Source organism: Onychomys torridus, chromosome X, assembly GCF_903995425.1.
Source record: "Onychomys torridus chromosome X, mOncTor1.1, whole genome shotgun sequence".
Lineage (NCBI taxonomy): Eukaryota > Metazoa > Chordata > Mammalia > Rodentia > Cricetidae > Onychomys > Onychomys torridus.
In genome coordinates, this window is record NC_050466.1 from 7,257,955 (window position 1) to 7,278,003 (window position 20,049).

The 20,049-nt window shown below is 33.6% G+C and overlaps 1 protein-coding gene across 16 annotated transcripts in view; it reads right to left on the reverse strand.

The window, feature by feature from the left end:
• Cask (calcium/calmodulin dependent serine protein kinase) overlaps positions 1-20,049 on the reverse strand; it is a 340,650-nt gene that overhangs the window by 255,244 nt on the left and 65,357 nt on the right. For 9 of the 16 annotated variants that reach the window (XM_036175420.1, XM_036175418.1, XM_036175431.1 and 6 more), the window contains exon 2: positions 17,335-17,447. In XM_036175420.1, coding sequence (XP_036031313.1) covers positions 17,335-17,447 — 113 coding nt within the window. Of the gene's footprint in view, positions 1-17,316; positions 17,448-20,049 lie in introns of all 16 variants that reach the window. The other 7 variants (XM_036175421.1, XM_036175419.1, XM_036175422.1 and 4 more) reach the window with 1 other exon arrangement.

Consider the following 20,049-nt stretch of genomic DNA (forward strand, 5'->3'; position numbering starts at 1 on the left):
TAATCACTCTTATGTGTTATGGGTGTCTAAGCCGAGGCAATTCCCATACCTGCCCAACAACGAAGCCATTTCCTTGTACCTGGTAGACTATAACAATTTTCAACTTAAATTTGAATCTTATTGGTTTTTGTATGTATAAACGCCAAGGAAACTTGTTAATGCAAACAAGATGCTATTATATAGCCTAGCAATGCTACCCTTTTATTTCTACTTTGGCTATATAGTGGGAATGGAACCTAGAGTCTTACAAATGCTAGTTAAATTCTACAACTAAGCCATATCCCCCATACTACAATGCTACTGTTAAACATACACTCTAGAGAATTTGAACACATATATCCATGAAAAATCATATACAACTGAGTTTTCATTATTCATAGTACTTATGTTTTTTAGTCAGCCCATACATGGGATAAATGTCAAACCACTGCTCTTCAGAAGAAATAGAGGGCTAGGTTCCTGTGAACTTCTGGTCACACATTTTTGGTCAACTGATCAATCCATAATCCTTTATATGTAAAGATACATTTTGTCACATATATTAATTTGGTAACTGAACCATGGCCAACAGCTCTATAACTCATATCTGAAGGATACAATTCCTTTGTAAAAGCACATAATAGCATTCTTACATTTAAGGAATGCTAGGCAACACTTTGGCACTACACTTGGTGGCCTCTTTAAAGCAGCCAAGTGAACAGCAAAAAGCACAAAAATGTGAAGCGTGGAACTAAATAGACCTTGAAAAGGACATTCATTCATTTACAGAATGAGAGTAAAAACAAGAAGAAAAGAACTGCACTGTTTAACTTCAATTAAGAACCCAAGTGTTGGGCAATTCAAAAATTTCAATGCTTTGCAGGTCTGTGGGTGATCACAAAAGTCCCACAAGTATTAGTTTGAGAATTACAAAGAAACATTGCTGAATAGATGGATGTATAAAGTACAAAAACCATGCATGAAGACTGCTAGTATTAATGTTAACAGCAGCATTACACATGACAGCTGATAAAGTGGTCCAATACCAATCTTCAATTAATGAATAGATATATAAAATGTGGTATAGCCACACAATGGACAACAGAGCAACGAGAACCAATCTACAATGTGTAAATGCATTTTTTGAAACATGTTAAATGAAAGAAAGCAGTCATTAAAGGTTTCCTATGGCATGACTCCATAAATGTCTAAAATGTGTAAATCCATTTGAGACAAAGTAGATTCAAGGTTGACAGGTGGGTAGCTGAAGGATCACGGGTTAACAAAAGGCTAAATGTTTAAGTGTTTAATAAAATGTTTTAGAAATAAGTGTTGTACCAGTGAAAAATCACTCAAATATACAGGCTAAAGGATTGAATATTATGGTATATAAATTTCATCTGAATAAGACATTTTACTATTTTATTTTTATTAACTTGTATTAATTCTACTTATTAATGAGGCCAACTATGGTATTTCAACAAATGCAAATATCATATATTAATTAAATCCAGCCTCCTTTTATTTCCCTGCTTCTAACTACCCCTAAAAACTTTAGCTTATCATTCTATAACTCCAGTAATACTATACTGTTTTCAGTTTGACTTGTTTTAAAGAGAGGACATACAGTATTTGTGATTCTCTGGATGACTTATTTCATTAAACAAAATGTCCTCCAATTCCAACCAGTTTGCTAGAAATGAAGGATCTGATTCTTCTTTATAATTGAACAATGTGTCCATACATGCCTGCACATAAGTGTGTGAATATACATGTGCCACAAAGCATGCGTACAGGAGAAGTACATTCTTTTCATCCACCATGTGTGTTCACAGTATTGAACTCAAGTCATCAGGCAAGAACCTTTATCTGCTGAACCAGGTATGGCCATTATATGGCTTTTTGCCCGCTTTTAAAATTAGGTTTATTTGGGGTATGTATTTTAGGTCATATATGTAGTTAAGTATAATCCTTTGCCAGATACATAGTTGGCAAATATTTCTTTTATATGTTGTTTCTTCTCCATTGGTTCAACTCCATTATTGTTTTTTAAATAAGTACATGGAAATAGCTGATACTTTGTAAGAGAAATATTTTTTTTGGTTTATATACTATGAATTCCATAATGACTTAATAAATAATTAGTTTTAGTGATTCACCAGCTAGCATGTTGATTGTGTTCCATGAATTTTACTGAAAGTAAACAGAGAATCAATCTAACTAATTCCCTTTTACAATCCTGATGCCAATTTTCAACATGTTCCTTTATCTGGCATTCTATAGGCCTTTATAATTATTGCAACACCCTACAATATTTTAGTTGAGAGAGAAGACTCCCTGTCATGTGAGACAATAAAATATTATGGAAGGTAATATGAGAGAAAAAACTGTATATCCATCATGAGCATTTTCTTAAGCATAGCAACTTTAGAAATAATAAGGGAGAAGATGAATTCAGAAATTTGTTCCTTTGGAAGTACCTATGCCTGAGGATGTGTGGAAGTCTTCATGAACACTTAAGAACACTTAAGAACTCTTGTAACCCCTAGTCTGAAGAATAACTGTTACAGAGTGAAAATTCAAGTATCAATTCTCTAAATTCTTTTCACCATCAAATTGAATTCTTTACTTATTTAAAAGTAATACATGTTACCACTTAAAATTTGTAACTCCCATTCTATCCCCAAATGTTTCAAATTTCAAGGGGACAGACTGCGTATGTTTCTTTAAATGCCCATCATATTGCTGAAATTAGGACAATGCTAAAGGGTATTCAGTACTTTAAGTCATCTCCAAGTTATTTTCAACCCCCAAGTAGTTGTTGAATCATACTGTTTAGAGACTCTTGACAAGATAAAAGTCTGTACTTGTTTGGTACTGATACATGTTTTCCCCCAAATTTTTCCAATCTGTGTTTGGATGAATCTAGTGATATGGAGTCTATGAATAATGAGGCTGGACTGTATATATTAAACATCGATGACATTAAAGTCTAGTCCTTGCCAAAGAAAACCAGGACTAATAGTATATTCTTGTATAAATTAGAAATATAAAAAAATTAATAATCTTTCAAAGTCTTTACAGTTTAACATTTGTTAAATTTTACTTAAACCCATAATCCTGGAAAAATAGCAAAAGTTAATTAATTTACCAATTTTTATGTTTTGGAAAACAACTTGAAATGAAGAGACCTTTCTTTCTCATTCACTTATCTATGATAAGGCCAAATACAGACACTCTGAACGACCATTCTTTGCCCTATAATTGATGAGATCAATTGTTTAATCAATAAAAACAATATAACAAATTCTGTTTTGTCTGATCTTTGAGAACTACATAGATCTTCCATGCTATAAAACAGACCCCACTTCCTTTGTTTGGCATCCTGAATATTTCTGCACATATTTCAGTGGTCCATAAGAAGATTCTGGGTAGGACTAATAAAAACTCTCGTCCATAATACAATGCAATAGCCCCTTTCTCTTCTGTGCAATAATCATTTTGAATAGATACACTCCTTAGTAAGTTAGAATTTGTTTTTTTTTAAATATACACTCAATTACATAATGCAAACCTCTGTAGAACCACCTTAATAATAAAAGAGGATTTCTTAGGTTACTTCAAATGCCTTTTCATTTAGCCATAATAACAGCAACTCAAACATATAAGAATTGCCCTCAGCTACTTTAGACTTAAATATTATAATCATCAACTACACTGCCAAATTTTCAGACTTATTTTACAGAATTTTTCCCATCTCCACCTAATAGGGTTTATGCATCCACCAACATACCAACGTCTATTTTTATGGCTTCCAGAGGAATTCTCTAACATAATGTAAAGAATGAAAAAAAGATTTGAAAGAATAGTTAGCTGTTTGTATAAGAACAAGGGAAATAGGGAAAATTTTAAAAATCTACATATGGTAAAGGTGAGACAACCTTAAAATACTATTTTATTTCAGAATACATATTGAGCAGAGGCTTTCGTTTTACAGTTTTTCATAGTGTTATATTTCCTGAAGGTGACATTAAAATGAAATTGAATATATAAACCAAAGGGCTTTGAGAGCACTAATATATAAACATGTAAACATGACAGCCTCTTTATCAACACATCTAGTATGTGAGATAGGAAAATCAGATTAAGAGCCATTTATAACATTGATATCAGGAATTATAGTCAACATATTAAATGTTCACATCTAGAATTATACCTAGTGAGTCTGAGTCATTTTAGTTAACAAACAGCCATATACTTATAGGAACAGGTAATCTGGACTAAATTGTCTCCACATTCTTACAGGGTAAAGTAAAAGTATGTAAGAAATCAGAGCTTTCTTTTTCCCCATGGCTGATCACAAGAATAGTCACTGTAATTTGCTCCACTTAAGAGATACATTAGCAATTTCTGACAGAACTAGTTGCAGGATATGATTAACAAGACAATCAGAAACCTCACATTAGGAAAGCGTGCATCTTATTTTAAATGTAGCTATCCAGAAACAATTGCCATGGCACCACAAGTAATCTCTCTCAAAATAGCCAAAGATGTAGCATCAATGTAATTTGCTAAAAAGCACAAAATCTATTACCTAACATGCATGAAGTACAAAAATACATGAATCCCTTTTGCTCTTAATATATGCTTCAATAGTATGGGGGAAAAAACTAATGGGAAATTGTCTTTTAGAACATACTAGTCAGTGATCCATGCTGTAATTAAATGGGAACTATGATCAGAAACAGTGAAAATAGACATTCTGTAGAAAATTATACAACTAGCTGGAAGATGGTCTCCAATCAGTTTTGCTCAAATACTTCATTTAATACAAAATCGTTTCTGTTTTCTCCATTGAACTATCAAAAAATAAAGTGATTAAAAGTATTAGTCATAGCCAATAGTTTCATGATTTTCAGGAATCCATATTTAATAATATCAATTCTAAAGATGATTATGTGATAACTCCACAATAAAATGAATTTATGCTTCACATGCATAAGATGCAGCACATGCAGAATAATTCAATAACATTTGAATGAATGGGTGTTTTCACTTCAAATACTAATTCACAAATTACAATTTGATTCATTAAATCTGTGACCTGGACTTCATAAATGCTTGATGAAACTGATGAGGAACTCTAAAGTATTTTACATGACAAAACTGAAGTATAAACCTTAATATCTTGATATTTTCTCTGTTAGTTCTATACATGCCATGGCAGAAGAAAGACTGACACTATGGAATATCACTGCAAAGAAAAGGTTTTTCACATGCTTTCTGCATGCAGAAGGAGGGGATATATAGATTAATTAGCTAAACTAGTAATTATCCTACAAAATGAACGTAAATTCATTATGTAAATTAGAATTATTGAATATTCATGTTTCCTAGGGAAAGCAACTAACAGTGTTTGATGATGCTCTCAGTTATATCAATCATGATTTGCCTGTACATACCAATTTGAGTTATCAGAAACCCAAACCTTTAGTTAAAATGTGTTTTCTTATACTCTTGAATATTTGGCAGATAATTATTACTCTTGTAGAAGACTGTACAAACCACAAAGAAACTTTTAAAGAACATCTCTTATTCTAGAATAATTATACATGAGCAAAAATAATATGAAGAGGCTTTTTATATCATTAACCCAGTCCTTCCTTCCCTTGGTAACATCTTATACAACCACAGTACAATATCAAATACAGGAAATTGACACTGATACAAATAATAGACCTCATTTTGGTTTCACAGTTTTACATGCATTAATGCACTATATGTAGAATTATTCCATTTTATCATTATGTGCAAATTCTTGTCACCAACAAAATGGAAATCAGTTGTGTTCCACAAAGATACTCCACAATGAGCCCAATTCTATTCCTTTGAAATCACAATGATTATATTTCATGATTTTTACTGTAACACTGCAGTGCCACATAGCAGACAAGTATTACTGTCTTGCAGTTCTAAACTTTTATCACTTTGAAACTTGCATAAAGGAGTATATATGATACATGATATTTACAGGTAGTTTTTTAAAATGAAGCACAATCTTTGAGATCCATTAAACTGTTCAATGAATTGCTATTTTTCTTTTTATTGTGGAGTAGTATTCCACAACACAGATGTACCACAGTTTATTTAACTACTAGCCCACTGTAATGTATTTCAATACTTTCCAAATTTTACCTAGTATGAATAGAACTACAATGAAAACTTGATTATGATCTTGCCGTGAACATATATTTTCATTTCTCTAGGATGTATGTTTTCTTGTAATTTAATGGCTGAGTTGTATGGAAAGGGTTTGCTTAGAATTTTTAACTTTTTATTTTCCAGAGTTATAAAACCACTTAATAGTCCCAGTAGCAACATATGAAAGAGCCATTTTTTTCTGCATTGCTGACAGAAAAATGTATCATTATTTTTAATCTAAGTTTTCCACTAAGTATATAGTAACACGTCATTTTGACTTTGATTTCCTTAATGAATAATGATACTGAACATAGTACTGTGTACTTGGTTAGGACTTGGACTTTTTCTTAACCTGTAACTAAATTATTTTCTTACTATAATGTCTAAGAATTCTTCATCTAATTTTATAGACACAATTTTCTGGTATATTATATAAGTGATATAGCTTTAAATTTTACATTTAAATCTATGAGCCACTTTGAATAAGTCTTAAACAAGTTTAGACTGAAGTCCACTTTTGGCCTATGGATGTCCAATTTCTCTACTACCATTTGCTTAAAAAGATGCTTTCTCCACTGAATTCGGTTTAAATCTGTCAAAAATCAGTTGGGAGCTGTTGAGATGGCTCAAGAGATTCTTGATGCCAAGCCTAACAACTTGAATTTTGTCTCCAGAATTCATGTGGTAGAGTGAGTAATTCTATCTAGACATCCTCTGATTTTTAACATGTGTGTATGTGCACAATGAATAAATAAATAAATTGAAAATAGTTCTATTTGTGCTGTGGCAACCACTATAAAATCCAAACTGTTCTATTAATCTCTGTGTCTAACTCAGCATCATTAACACACTCAATTGTGTATCAAAAAAAGAGATTAGATTGATTCTTCCTACCTTCTTATGTTTGTTTTTTAAAGCTTTATTTATTTATTTGTTTGTTTGTTTGTTTGTTTGGCTATTTTTGTTCTTTTTTTTCCTTTCCGTAAACACTTTAGGATAAGGTTTCTTATACCCACAAAAATTCTTGCTGAGAACTAAATTGAAACTGTATTAAATTGTGAGATTGTTGGGGAGAATAGATACATTGCTATGCTGAGCAGTCAATCCAAGAACAGCATACATGTCTTCATTTATTTATGGCATTACTATGTGGTCAATTTTTACGTCAAAGATCCATAAGCACAGAAATTAGAGCAATGTTGCCTAAAACAGAAAAATTCTACCAGACATAGCCACAGTAGACTTCCCGAGGAGCAGAAATATTTTATATCATTTCTAATACATTTTTTACTAATATAGAATTACATCACTTTCCCCCTTCCCTTTCTTCCCTCCATCCTGTCCCATGCCTTCATCCAGCCTCTACCATCCCCTCTCACTCTCAAATTCATAGCTTCTTTTTTTTATTATTATTATTGGCCTCCACTTATTTAGAGATTGTTTCTTTTCATTAGGATTTTATAGTTGTTTTCAATGTAACAAACAGTTTTATATATGCCTTGTGTGGTTTATACTTAAGAGTTTGGTTTTGTTTTACCTAATTCTAAATGGTTTTGCATTTTAAACTACAGTTTCTTGTATATAGTATATAATTGTTTAGTATATTTGTTCCATCATTTTCACTAGTTATAGGCTTTTTCCCTAGAGATTTTGTACACAGACTCACATGTTATCTGCAACTGAACCTTCATTTCTTCATTTCCTATCTATATGTATATATTAACTTTTCCTAACTTGCTATGATTGCTCCTGGCGATATTTTAAATAGGAATGATGAGTGCAGACAACTTGCTTTATTCCCATTCTGATCTCTACCAGTGTCATTGCTTTACATGAGGATGTGCTACTCTACAGCTCTACTTACTGAAGAGATTGTCTTTCTCCCACTAGACTGACTTCTCTATTTGTGTGGCTCTATTTCTGAGATCTAGTCTACCTATTTATTCTTCCACTGACAGCCACAGTCCTAATGACTGTAGCTCTAAAGTAAGCACTGGAGTTGAGCATTGGCCCTGTGACTTTGTTCTTCTAGACTAATACGATAGCTATTCTAGATATTTTGCCTCTTTATATAACTTTAGAATCACTTTGTCAATATCCAAAAGGTAGTTAGCTAGATGCAATGAATCTATAGATTAACTTGCAAAGAACTGACCTTGAACAGTACTGTCTTCCTAGCCACAAATATGAGAAAGACTCCCCATTTATTATGATCTTTAAAAAGTCGTAAGTTTCAAATTTTCTTTATGTAACTCTTGTTAAGTTTATACATAAGCATTTCAATTTATGTTAATATAATATTTTTCTATTTTAAATGTCAAATTCCAATAGCTCATTGCTAGTATATAACAAAACAACAGACTTCTGTATAGTAACTCTGTAACCTTGCCATAATCTCTCCCCTCTCTCCAACCTGTTCTTATTCTTATTCTTGTTCTCGTTCTCTCTCCCTCTCCCTCTCTCCCTGCCTTTTCTCCTCTCTTCATGTGTATGTGGGTACATGATGTAAAAGTCGGAGCTCAACCTTGAGTGTTACTCCTCAGTTACTAACCACCTTGCTTTTTGAGACAGGCTCTCCTACCTACCTGGCTAGACTGGCTAGTCAGAGCACTCTGAGATCTGTTTCTGCTATACCCTGTACCCAGTACAGGAATTACAAGCAGAAGCCACCCTGCTGACTTTTTAACATGGGTTTTGAGGACTGAATTTAAATTCACTGACCGAGCTATCTCTTCAGCCTTAAAATAAAGTATCATTAAATACAAATTTCTGTTTTATGTAGAGGTATTTTAAATTTCTTTTGGTTATGGTTTGAATGATAAATTTTTTCCTAACATTTCAACTTAAATGCCTTTTGAATCTAAAATGTGACTCAAGGCAGAACAATGGCTCAATAGGTAAAGGTGTGTGCTGTCAAGCATTATGACCTGACTTTGATTACTGGGACCCACATGATGGATGGAGAGAATCAACTCCTATAAGTTGTCCCTTGATCACCAAATACATGTTGTGGAGTGTGTACATGCACACTGTATGCAAACATACACACACACAAATAAATGTAATAAAAATAAAATGTGCTTTTTGTAGATAATCTATTATAGGACATGTTTTTTGTTCATTGTGCCAATCTCTGCCTTGAAATTAGTTTTAATTCATTTATATTTAATACTATTACCAGTAAGGTAGGATTTATATTAGAAACTTTGCTATGCCCTTTTTGTTCTTGTATTCCTATACCAGTGACTTCTTTGATGTTGTACAGATATTATCAGCTATAGCATTTATATTATCTTGTCATTTCTTCTGGTATATTGAGTACTTTTATTAGTCATCTGGGGATGACCCTACTGCACAATGGTCTTATTAACACAGTTTTACAATACTACTTTATGCAGTTATCTTTTAAGTCAGTTAGGAGAAATGTAGGTACAATAAAACTGTATTTATAGCCAGGTGTGGTAGCACAAGCTTTTATTCTTACCTGGAAGGCAGAGGCAGGCAGATCTCTGTGAATTTAAGACTAGCCTAGTCTATATAATGAGTTTCAGGTCAGCCAATGCTACATATTGGTGTCATGTTGTAAAACATGTATTTATACTGTCTTTTATAGAGAGAGTTTTCTTTTTAATTGTGGTCTTTATTTCTATAGGGTTTCAAGATATTAACAAATACTTTCTGTCAAAACTATAGAACCTACCCTAAAAATTTCATGTAGGGCATGTTTATTATTATTTCCAGTAGGTAGGCATCAAGATTTCCTCAAATTTTGTTTATCTGAGAATATCTTAATTTATACTTCATTTTTTGAAGAATTATCTTTCTATATAAAGGATCCTTAATAGATATCTTCTTTCAGCATGTTGAAAGCTATCCCACTGCCATCTAGTCTTCATGATTTCAGATGAAAAAAATCTTCTGTTAGTTATTGCAGATCTCTTGTCTATGATACATTGCTTCTTTCTCACTACTTTCTTCTGTAGTTTTACATTTCTTGACTATAATGTTGACAGTTTGATTATGATATTTATTTTCAGTTTATCTATGCAGAGTTCACTGAACTTCTGTGTCATTATTTTCCTCAAGGGTTTCTTCAAACATTCTATTTCCTCTTCTATCATCTCAGCACTCCTATTATATTTATTTTGGTATGCTTGAGAACTTTCTGCAGGTCTCTATTAGCTTCCCCCTTTTCTTCAAGTCTTCTGGTTGTACTTCTTTCTTCTGTCTGTTCAAATTTGCTGCTTTTTCATTTGGATGATTTGCTTTTCAACTTCAAAATTTCTACTCTGTACCTTTTCTTTTTGCTTGTGTAGTTTTAATTTTACATATCAGCCATGGGTTCCCCTGTTCTCCACACTCCCGCCCCCCCCCCCACCTTCCCCCATCCCCTCCCCCTCCATTCTCATCTCCTCCAGGGCCAAGACTCCCCTGGGGATTCATTTAAACCTGGTGGATTCAGTACAGGCAGGTCCAGTCCCCTCCTTCCAGGCTGAGCAAAGTGTCCCTGTGTAAGCCCCAGGTTCCAAACAATCAGCTCATGCACTAAGGACAGGTCCTGGTCCCACAGCCTGGGTGCCTCCCAAACAGATCAAGCTATTCAATTGTCTCACTTATCCAGAGGGCCTGATCCAGCTGGGGGCTCCACAGCCTTTGGTTCACAATTCATGTGCTTCCATTAGTTTGGCTATTTGTCCCTGTGCTTTTTCCAATCTTGGTCTCAACAATTCACACTCTTACAGTCCCTCCTCTTTCTTGACAGTTGGACACCTGGAGCTCCACCTGGGGCCTGGCTGAGGATCTCTGCATTCACTTCCATCAGTTATTGGATGAGAGTTCCAGCATGACCGTTAGGGTGTTTGGCCATCTGATCACCAGACTAGGTCAGATCAGGCTTTCTCTTGACCAATGCCAGCAGTCTACAGAGGATGCATCACTGTGGACCTCGGGGGACCTCTCCAGCACTGTGCCCACTCCTGTTCTCATGTAGTCTTCATCCATCATGGTCTACCATTCCTTGTTCTCCCTTTCTGTTCCTGATTTAGCTGGGATCTCCTGCTCCCCTAAGCTTTCTTTCCCTCAAACCTTGCCCTTCATCACTCCCACTGTCGTCCAGGTTGTTCATGTAGATTTCATCCATTTCTCTGTCATTGGGTGATCCCTGTGTCTTTCCTAGGGTCCCATTTTCTAGGTAGCCTCCCTGGAGTTGTGTAGCAGTCTAGTCATCTTTGTTTTACATCTAGTATCCTCCTATGAGTGAGTACATACCTTGTTTGTCCTTCTGAGTCTGGGTTACCTCACTCAGGATGTCTATCTCAATGTTTATATTTTCTATTGGTCAGGATATTACTTCCATAGTTTCTTTTACTCATTTTATACTGGTTTCCTCTACTTTTCTGAGCATACCTGCATTTGCCGATGGATAATTCCTGTTCCTTGCTCCTTTCAACTGCCTGTGCATGAATAGTATTGTTGTTGTTGTTGTTGTAGCTTCATTACAGGCAAACCTCATAATTGGCTAATTTTTATAACTGGATATTTTTAACCACAATATCATCTGGAAAATCAGAATATTCTATCCAAGATTTGTTATTGTTGCTGCTGTTTATTTATTGTTGTTCTTTAATATTTAGTAATTGATTGGGAAGAAATCTGTTAAGTCTGTATTCTTTCTTATGTGTGCCTAGTGAATCTTGATTGGTTTGCTTAGGCTTTTCTTAAGGGCTTTGGAGGCAGTTTTACCAGTTTTCTCTCCCCAGCAATTGCTTACTTCTTATAATCTTCTGAGCTTCCTAAGCCTTATGAGTTTCATTGGTCTTCTCTTTCTTCTAGGAGGGAATGTTTGAACTTATAGGAAATACCTATACAAAATGGTGATCTTTCTCTAAACAATCATTATTCAAACTATGGTTATGGACTGGGAGTAGAGTTCATTGGTACATCATATACTTAGCATGCTCAAAGCTCTGGTTTCAACACCTAGCACCAAAATAAATAAGTAAAAGTAAAAGTAACTCAGAACTTCGGATATTCAGTTTCTAATTCTGTTTTATATCTTTTAATATCCTTATTTGCCTGAATTAATTTTGATACTATTTTAAAAACAAAATCTAATTAGTGACTCAGCAGAATAAGAGACAAAAAGTATATTAATTAAAAGTTCAAAGTTAATCTAGGAATTTCACTAAAGGATGTGTCTATGTGTCTTTGTACATGTGTGGATGAAAATATCTTCCAATTAGGGGCTGGTGAGATGGCTTAATGGTTAAGAGTACTTCTTGCTTTTCCACAAGATCCAAGTTTGGTTCCCAGCAACCATATCAGGTAGCTTATAACTATCTGTAACTCCAGTCCCAGTGGGTCTGACACCTTCTTCTGGCTTCCACAGAAACCCATACATACATACATTTGTACAGATATATACATATAAAAATAAAATATTAAAATTTTTCATTACATTTATTTATTTATTCTGTATGTTTGTGTGTATGTGGAGGTCAGAACATGACTTTCAGGAGTTGAGTCACTCCCATCATGTTGGCGCCTGGGATCAAACTAAAGTTGTCATGTTTAGAGGCAAGTGCCTTTACCTGCTGAGCTATCTCACTGGTCCCACAACACAAATATCTTAATACAAATTCACTTAGCTTTCATTTAGTAGAAACTTTTTACTCATCTCATAAGCAATTTTACATCTTTACATAAGAAGGAAGAAATTCTAAACCATTTAGGAGTGCTAGTCTCAGAATCCTCTAAAAACTTAAAGGAAAATGAATACATACATAAAAATCTGTTTTTATTTTCAAGGGACTATTGGATTTGTGCAATATGAAAAACCCTATTGAACAAAACATTAGAATATTGATGGCATTGCTATGAGCTCTTAATATCGAGGGTTTTTATATATATATAAAGAAAGGGGACCTGTGGGAGCCCATTTTCAGGTCCCTCGTGGCTTTACCCAGCAGATCTGCATAGAGAGGATGATTGAACCACGGGCCTGAGTGCAGGTGTCTAAGATTGTCTTTCTTGGCTGTGCTGGGGGAAGGTCTTTTGCTCCACCCCTTGGTGTTTCATTTAATACCTTAGGGCAGAGATAGTCAGGACCCATTGGAATAGGTTCCAAGCCCTCTCAGGCTCTCCTGTATTTTCTGTTTATCTCCACAATCTAAATCCTTCTGTCTAATATTTCCTGCTGTTCTCACTCAAGAAAACTCTGGGGAAATGTGGAGTTGGTGGGTAAACGCTCTGCAGACAAGCATAATAGACAATAAGTTCTAGAACACCAAAAATATTTATCTTGTAATATACTGACAGAAAATCCTAAATGATAAGTGTAAATAATCATTAGCATTGGTGCAATATAATGATTTAATAATGGTATTGTTTGAGTAGTAACATTCAGAAACTTAGTTTTTTAAACATATTTTTTTACTTATGTATCCTTTATGGTTATTTTTATATGAACACAGATTTAGCAAATAAGAATTATTATTAAACATTAAACTTGATTTTCTTTTGTATGTACTGAAATTGATTAAAGACTTTTACAAAATATAAAAAAATAATACTGATGGCAAAAAATAAGAATAAATATTCAAATTATAATGGACTCTTCAGTAAGGCAATCTTGATTAATATTTTATTTTAAAATTAAATTTGTATATAACTTATATAAAATTTGCTACATATTTTTTAATAAAATCAAATTATAAACAATGCTCCCAGGTGATCCTCATGAGACATTTGTACTCATATTTGTTATTATTTGCTTTCTTGAGACATGGTTTTATGTAGCAGGTTGGCCTCAAACTTACTAAGTAGCCAAGGATGACCTTCAACTGATCTTCCAGCCTCCACCTAATTTTTTCAACCACATCTAGTTCATAATATATTTTGCAAACAGATATGGTAGCAGGAAGAAAATGGGCAATGACAACGGTCAAATAAACCACAAGCCAAAGAGTAAGGCAAGAGTAAGTGATAGGATGGAGTTTTAAAGGGTTTGGTGCTGAAGCAATTGTCTTAAATAGCTACAAATCAAAGCTATTTCTAGATAGTCTTACTTGAACTTATGGGCTCTACTTTACTGTGCTAAACTTCACTTCAAAAATTGTTTCTTCTTAATACTGTATGTCTTATATGCTTTGCCATGGAACAGGTTATTTTTCTACCCTAACAATTTATAAATGGAATAGAAGAGAAGGAATCAGACGCTTTTTGCTTATAGTAACTAGAAAAGGGATAAAAAGAAGTTGGGCAGAAAGGTCATGAAGGAGTCAATATTCAGAGATTTTATATAATAATTTACTATTTATTACATCTATTATATATCTTATAAAATGTGGCTAAGTCTGAAGGACTTTGTGAATAAGAGTAAGAGGGTATGGGATTTCCATTACAAAAAAAGTGAGATGGTACTATATGTGAAATTTGATTCTGTAAGTCACTGTGCTGAAAAAGACAGGAAAAACTAAAGGGTAATACCATGAATATGCCAATAGCATAGTTTTACTAGAATACCACTGAATTCTGACCCAAACCAGATAACATCATGGGTATCATTTGAAGTCTGTAGGTGTATAACATTGATATAAAAATAGTACCAGGCCGAACGGTGGTGGCACGCACCTTTAATCCCAGCACTTGGGAGGTAGAGGCAGGCAGATCTCTGTGAGTTCAAGGCCAGCCTGGGCTACCAAGTGAGTTCCAGTAAAGGCGCAAAGGTACACAGAGAAACCCTGTCTCGAAAAACCAAAACCAAACAAACAAACAAACAAAAAAAGAAAGAAAAAGAAAAAAAAATAGTACCAGATTTCAACCGGTTCAAAGAGACATAAAGGATCAATTGAATTGCTTGGTCTTGCTTTCAGGACAGAACTTGACATTTTTTTTTTATCACCAAACCAATGATGGTGTGACCTACAACTTCATCAATAAGTATCTATATCTATATCTATATCTATATCTATATCTATATATCATAGTAAGTAGAGACAGAACTTCAAACCAGGGATATAAATAAATTATATGTACTATCCACCTTCCTTTTTTTAAAAGTTTGGTGTTTGACCCTCTGACTAAGTGGGTTTTTTGTTTGTTTGGCTTGTTTTTTGAGACAGAGTCACAGTATATAGTCTTGGCTGGCCTGGAACTCATTGTGTAGACCAGGATATCCTTGAAATTCCAGGGATCCACCTGTCTCTACCTCTGCCTCCTAAATTCTAGGATGAAATCACCATGCCCTGCTCTCAATGGGTTTAGAGTTCCAGAGATTTGACTAAAGAAATCTGTCAATAATTCACTATAGACAGATGAAATATTTTTCTTCTTTAAAAATGTCTTTAGTCTGTAAAGATACAAAAAAAATTAGGTACAATGATAAGACAAATCAAATCTTTGATATTAAAATTTGGGGCTAAAAAATAAACTACACGTGTTCATTTTAATTATCTGTAATATTATGTAAGAAGATCTCACTGCTGTTACTGTAATTTAATATAGTGATTGTGTAATTGATTTAATATCTCTAATTTTAAATTAGAACTTCATTAAGTTTACAAACAATATAAGAACATTTTTTAAAAGTTTCAAAACATCTACTAGTTTAATAATTAGGTTTGTACAAAATTACTTCAGTGCTCAGGAAGGTCAAAGTGAATTAAAAGTTAAGAGAAACAACACTTGCCTAGCTTACCTGAAGCCCTGGGATTTGAATCCCAACACTACAAAGCAAACAACACACAAAACAAAAGAGCTCAAAAGAAAAAAAAATTAACTGTAAAGTCCACTGAAAGGCAAATTTTACCTTTTGCTAAGCATATAAATAAGCTATATTTAAAAGTAGTTAATGGCCAATTCTGACAATGAAATCATGAACAATGAAACATCTAAATTTTACTATAAGATTTTTCCTCCCAGCAGTGTGGTCATGTTTATTTAATCTAAAGGTTTGCATACCCTTTAACCTGGAAACACATCAATAAAGGATTCTTTCTTAGTAGTAACTTAAAGAAAACGGTTTGTCAAAGGATTTATTTATTTTTATTTTATTTGTATAGAGGTTTTGCCGGCTTGCATGTTTGTATACTAAGTGCATGGCTGGTGTTGACAGGGACCAGAAGGGGACAGCAAATCCCCTGGGACTGGAGTTACAGATGGTTGTGAGCCCTCATGCTGAGAATCAAACTAGGTCCTCTGGAAGAGCAGCTAGTGCTCTTAACCACTGAGCCATCTCTCCAGCCTCTTAGTAGTAATTTTTAGGGATCTTCTAAAACATTATATTGATAATAATAATTTTAAGAGTTACAAAATATTTAAAAGTAATCAACCTGAATAAAAATCTATAGAAATAGATTAAGTTAGAGCTCACAGTGTGTGAGATTCTACTTTCCAAAACAAAACAATTGGATAAAACACAAATGGGATACTTCACCTTGAATTTTGTAATCTAAGCTCTCAATTGCATTGCTTTAAGATTAAAAAGCAAAAGACTAAGGAAAGCTATGGAAGTCTAAAGTTAGTAGATAGGCTAATTAGAAAAGTCAATATAATAATCAGCTTTGTTACCTTCAGTGTGAATCATCATACATATTTAAAAAATAAGTAACTTTAAATGCACACATATATAACAATATCTTAAATATAATTCTAAGTCCTACAAATTCTAATACTACTGACCTTTCAACTTTCACAAATATGTGGTTAAGCCAAATATGAATCAAGTTATCAATCTTCTAGTCATACTGGAGAATAATCCTAAATGCAGTAAATTATATTTAGAAGGACCTTGGCTGTTCTAAATCTTCAATTATCATTCTTCAATTACTTCCATTCCTATCTTATATCTCACACAACAGGACTCAAATCAAACCCTAAAAAATATATGTCCACATTTCACTCCCTTTCTAGCAAAAAAAAAAAAAAGACAAGCTCATAAAGATCCTAGATGACTATAAGCCTTCCATATTTCAAGTGCTATCTTTTAGATTTCTGAATAACTATTTCAACTGGAGTTCAGACTGTCTCCACCCACTTCCCCGCTATATCACACCCTCTGCTTCCCCACCCCCAGATGAGGATAGGTTGATAAATGGATTTTGGAGATGGAATAAAGCCAGACATCAAATAACTTACTTGAAATCCATCTCTTACCTTCTGTACTTAACCCTGGACTTGATGTGAACTTGGCTACATCAACAATTTTTACAGCAAATTGTTGCCCAGTTTCTCTGTTGATACATCGTCGTACAACACTAAAGGGACCCCTAGAAAACAAAAAGTCAATTTTAGTTCACTGATTTTACATTCCTCTTTTTGATCAACATCTTACTGTGTTTCCTTATTTACCACAGCCACACTATATAACAAGTGACCTATCATATTTTAATCTTCATATAGAGCTTCACAATAAAATTTAACTAATGTAATCTTGAACATTATTATCTAATTCAAAGGTAACTCATCATTTTAAGATAGTTAAAACAAAAAAAAGGAAGCCAAATAATTAGGTTTTCAATTCAAGATAATTTAAAAAATTCTAAATAGTATCCTTATATTCAAGGCAAACAATAACTAATAATTCTATATAATTATGATCAGCTTTCACATAGGGAAGTCTGTAGATGTGGTAGTATACAGAGACATACTCCTTTTGTTTAATTTGAGATTGTACTTTAATTACAACATCTCTCCCTTCCCTTTCCTTCCTTCAAATCCTTCCATACACCCCTCCCCACTCTCCTTCAAATTCATGACCTCTTTTTCATCAATTGTTATTGCATGCATATAAGACATACTCTTTTGGAAGCAGAAAGTTAAATCATTGTAAACACTTCCCTCTTATCTTGCCCAGAAACCTAATCCTTACTACCATATCCTATTGAGTAACTTTCTATCACTTCTCAACATGTCATGTCAGAAAGTTTTCAAGCTACCTTTTTTTTTCTGTGACTACTGAAAAGGTTTTTCATTCATTCTTGTAGTGTTTTAGAAAAGAAAATCTGATACGTTCTCACTTACAATCCCTGAGGAAAAGTCTTACACACACATACATACACACACACACACACACACACACACACACACACACACACACACACCTACCTAATCAAGAATCAAAATACAAAACATATAATTAATTACTACAGAAAATAAGGAAAAAAGAATCTTCAACAAGATCTAGACAACAGTATTGAGCAGGAAGTTCACAAAGAAAAAGCCCTGCATGATTTGGTTTCCATCAACCTCTCTAGTCTGACCAAAAACCTCAGAGAAATCCTCCATTATTCTAAAACTTCAAATCAGAATTGTTGTAAAGAGCCACTAGTGATTTGCTTACCTACTGTCCCTTCAAGCTTCATCAGTGACTCAATACTTGCCACACAGTTGGATATGCAGAGTGAAATAAGATGTCAATACCTGGGTCCAGGAAATGTGTACACACACACACACACACACACACACACACACACACACACACACAAGTTCTTTGAGATGAAGTTATCAAATAAATGTCAGAATTCAAGATAACCTAAAGACAGATTTGTTGTGTAGACTTGGCACTTCAACTATGATAGAACCATTAAATTTAGAAGCATACATGCATATATACATTTTTTCACTTTCTAATGGTGGAAGATAGACAAAAGAACACTTTTATTGGCTTTTATAAAATACTTTTATCTGTGCTCAAGGTGCATAAAAAATCATTTATACAGTGCACCTCTGACTTGTAATACTGTTTCTCTTTGTTTTGTTTTTTTTCACTTGGAGAACAAGCAAATTAATTTAATCTAACCTAAACATAAATTCTTCTTTGAAATCACATTAACGCCATCATCAGGGCCATCAGTTACATCCAAGTTAAAATCTTTTCACAAACAGCAAAGCTAACATGGAAGGGAAAGAAGGGGCTAATGTTAACTTTCAGATCAAAACTCTACAGACAGAAAACCTTTTGCATAATCACTCAAAACATCAACAAATATTCCTCTGTGACAGTACACCAAGGTGAGGCAGGATCCCCATAAATGTTTCCATTTTTAACATGGATGTCTACTTGTGATTATTCAGTCTGACAATGGCATACAATTTCAGGAACTATTTAACGTAATCAGGTTTGGGCCACACAAAACCCCGCAGGGTTATATATACTTCTGTTTGTAGAATTCTTTGTGGTCAGTCCAGTCAATTTTTAAAACCCTTTTCCTGCTTGAATGAAGGTGAGGAAGAAAGCATAAGTTTCTCCTGCTATCCTTTTATAAAATTAAGATAGGTAAGGGGAAAGGAGAGAAAAGGCTTTTAAAATTAGGAACACACATATACACACAAAACAACAACAATTAAAGAAAAAAGAAACCATGAATTTGAAAGAGAGCATCAGGGTAGTACATAATAAGAGAAGAAAGGGAAAAGAGAAACCATGTAATTATAATCATCTCAAAATATTTTTTAAAATCTCACTGAAAATCAAATTAAATCCACTAATACATTAAGCTAATTTAATGAGATTGAAAAAAGAGTGCATTTATGAATTCTTCAAGACCTGAGTACAAGTCATAAGTAAAGCATGTTAAAGGGAGTTTTCCTTAATAACATGCAGGAAGCTAACAAAGGTGAGCTGAGCCAAATTTAATAACCTTGAAAGACATCAAACCATACTCTAAGATTGCTTGTGATTTCATTCACAACTTGAAACTCAGCAGATACTAATAAAAGATATAATTTGAGTTGGTCTTTTATAAAAATGCAAAGGGTAATAAACACTGTTAACATACAGCCACATTATATTTATTAGTTATATTTGGTTGATAGTTTAGGGAACAATAAAAATTCAGGAAGAACAGATTTCAGTATGGCTTGTACCAT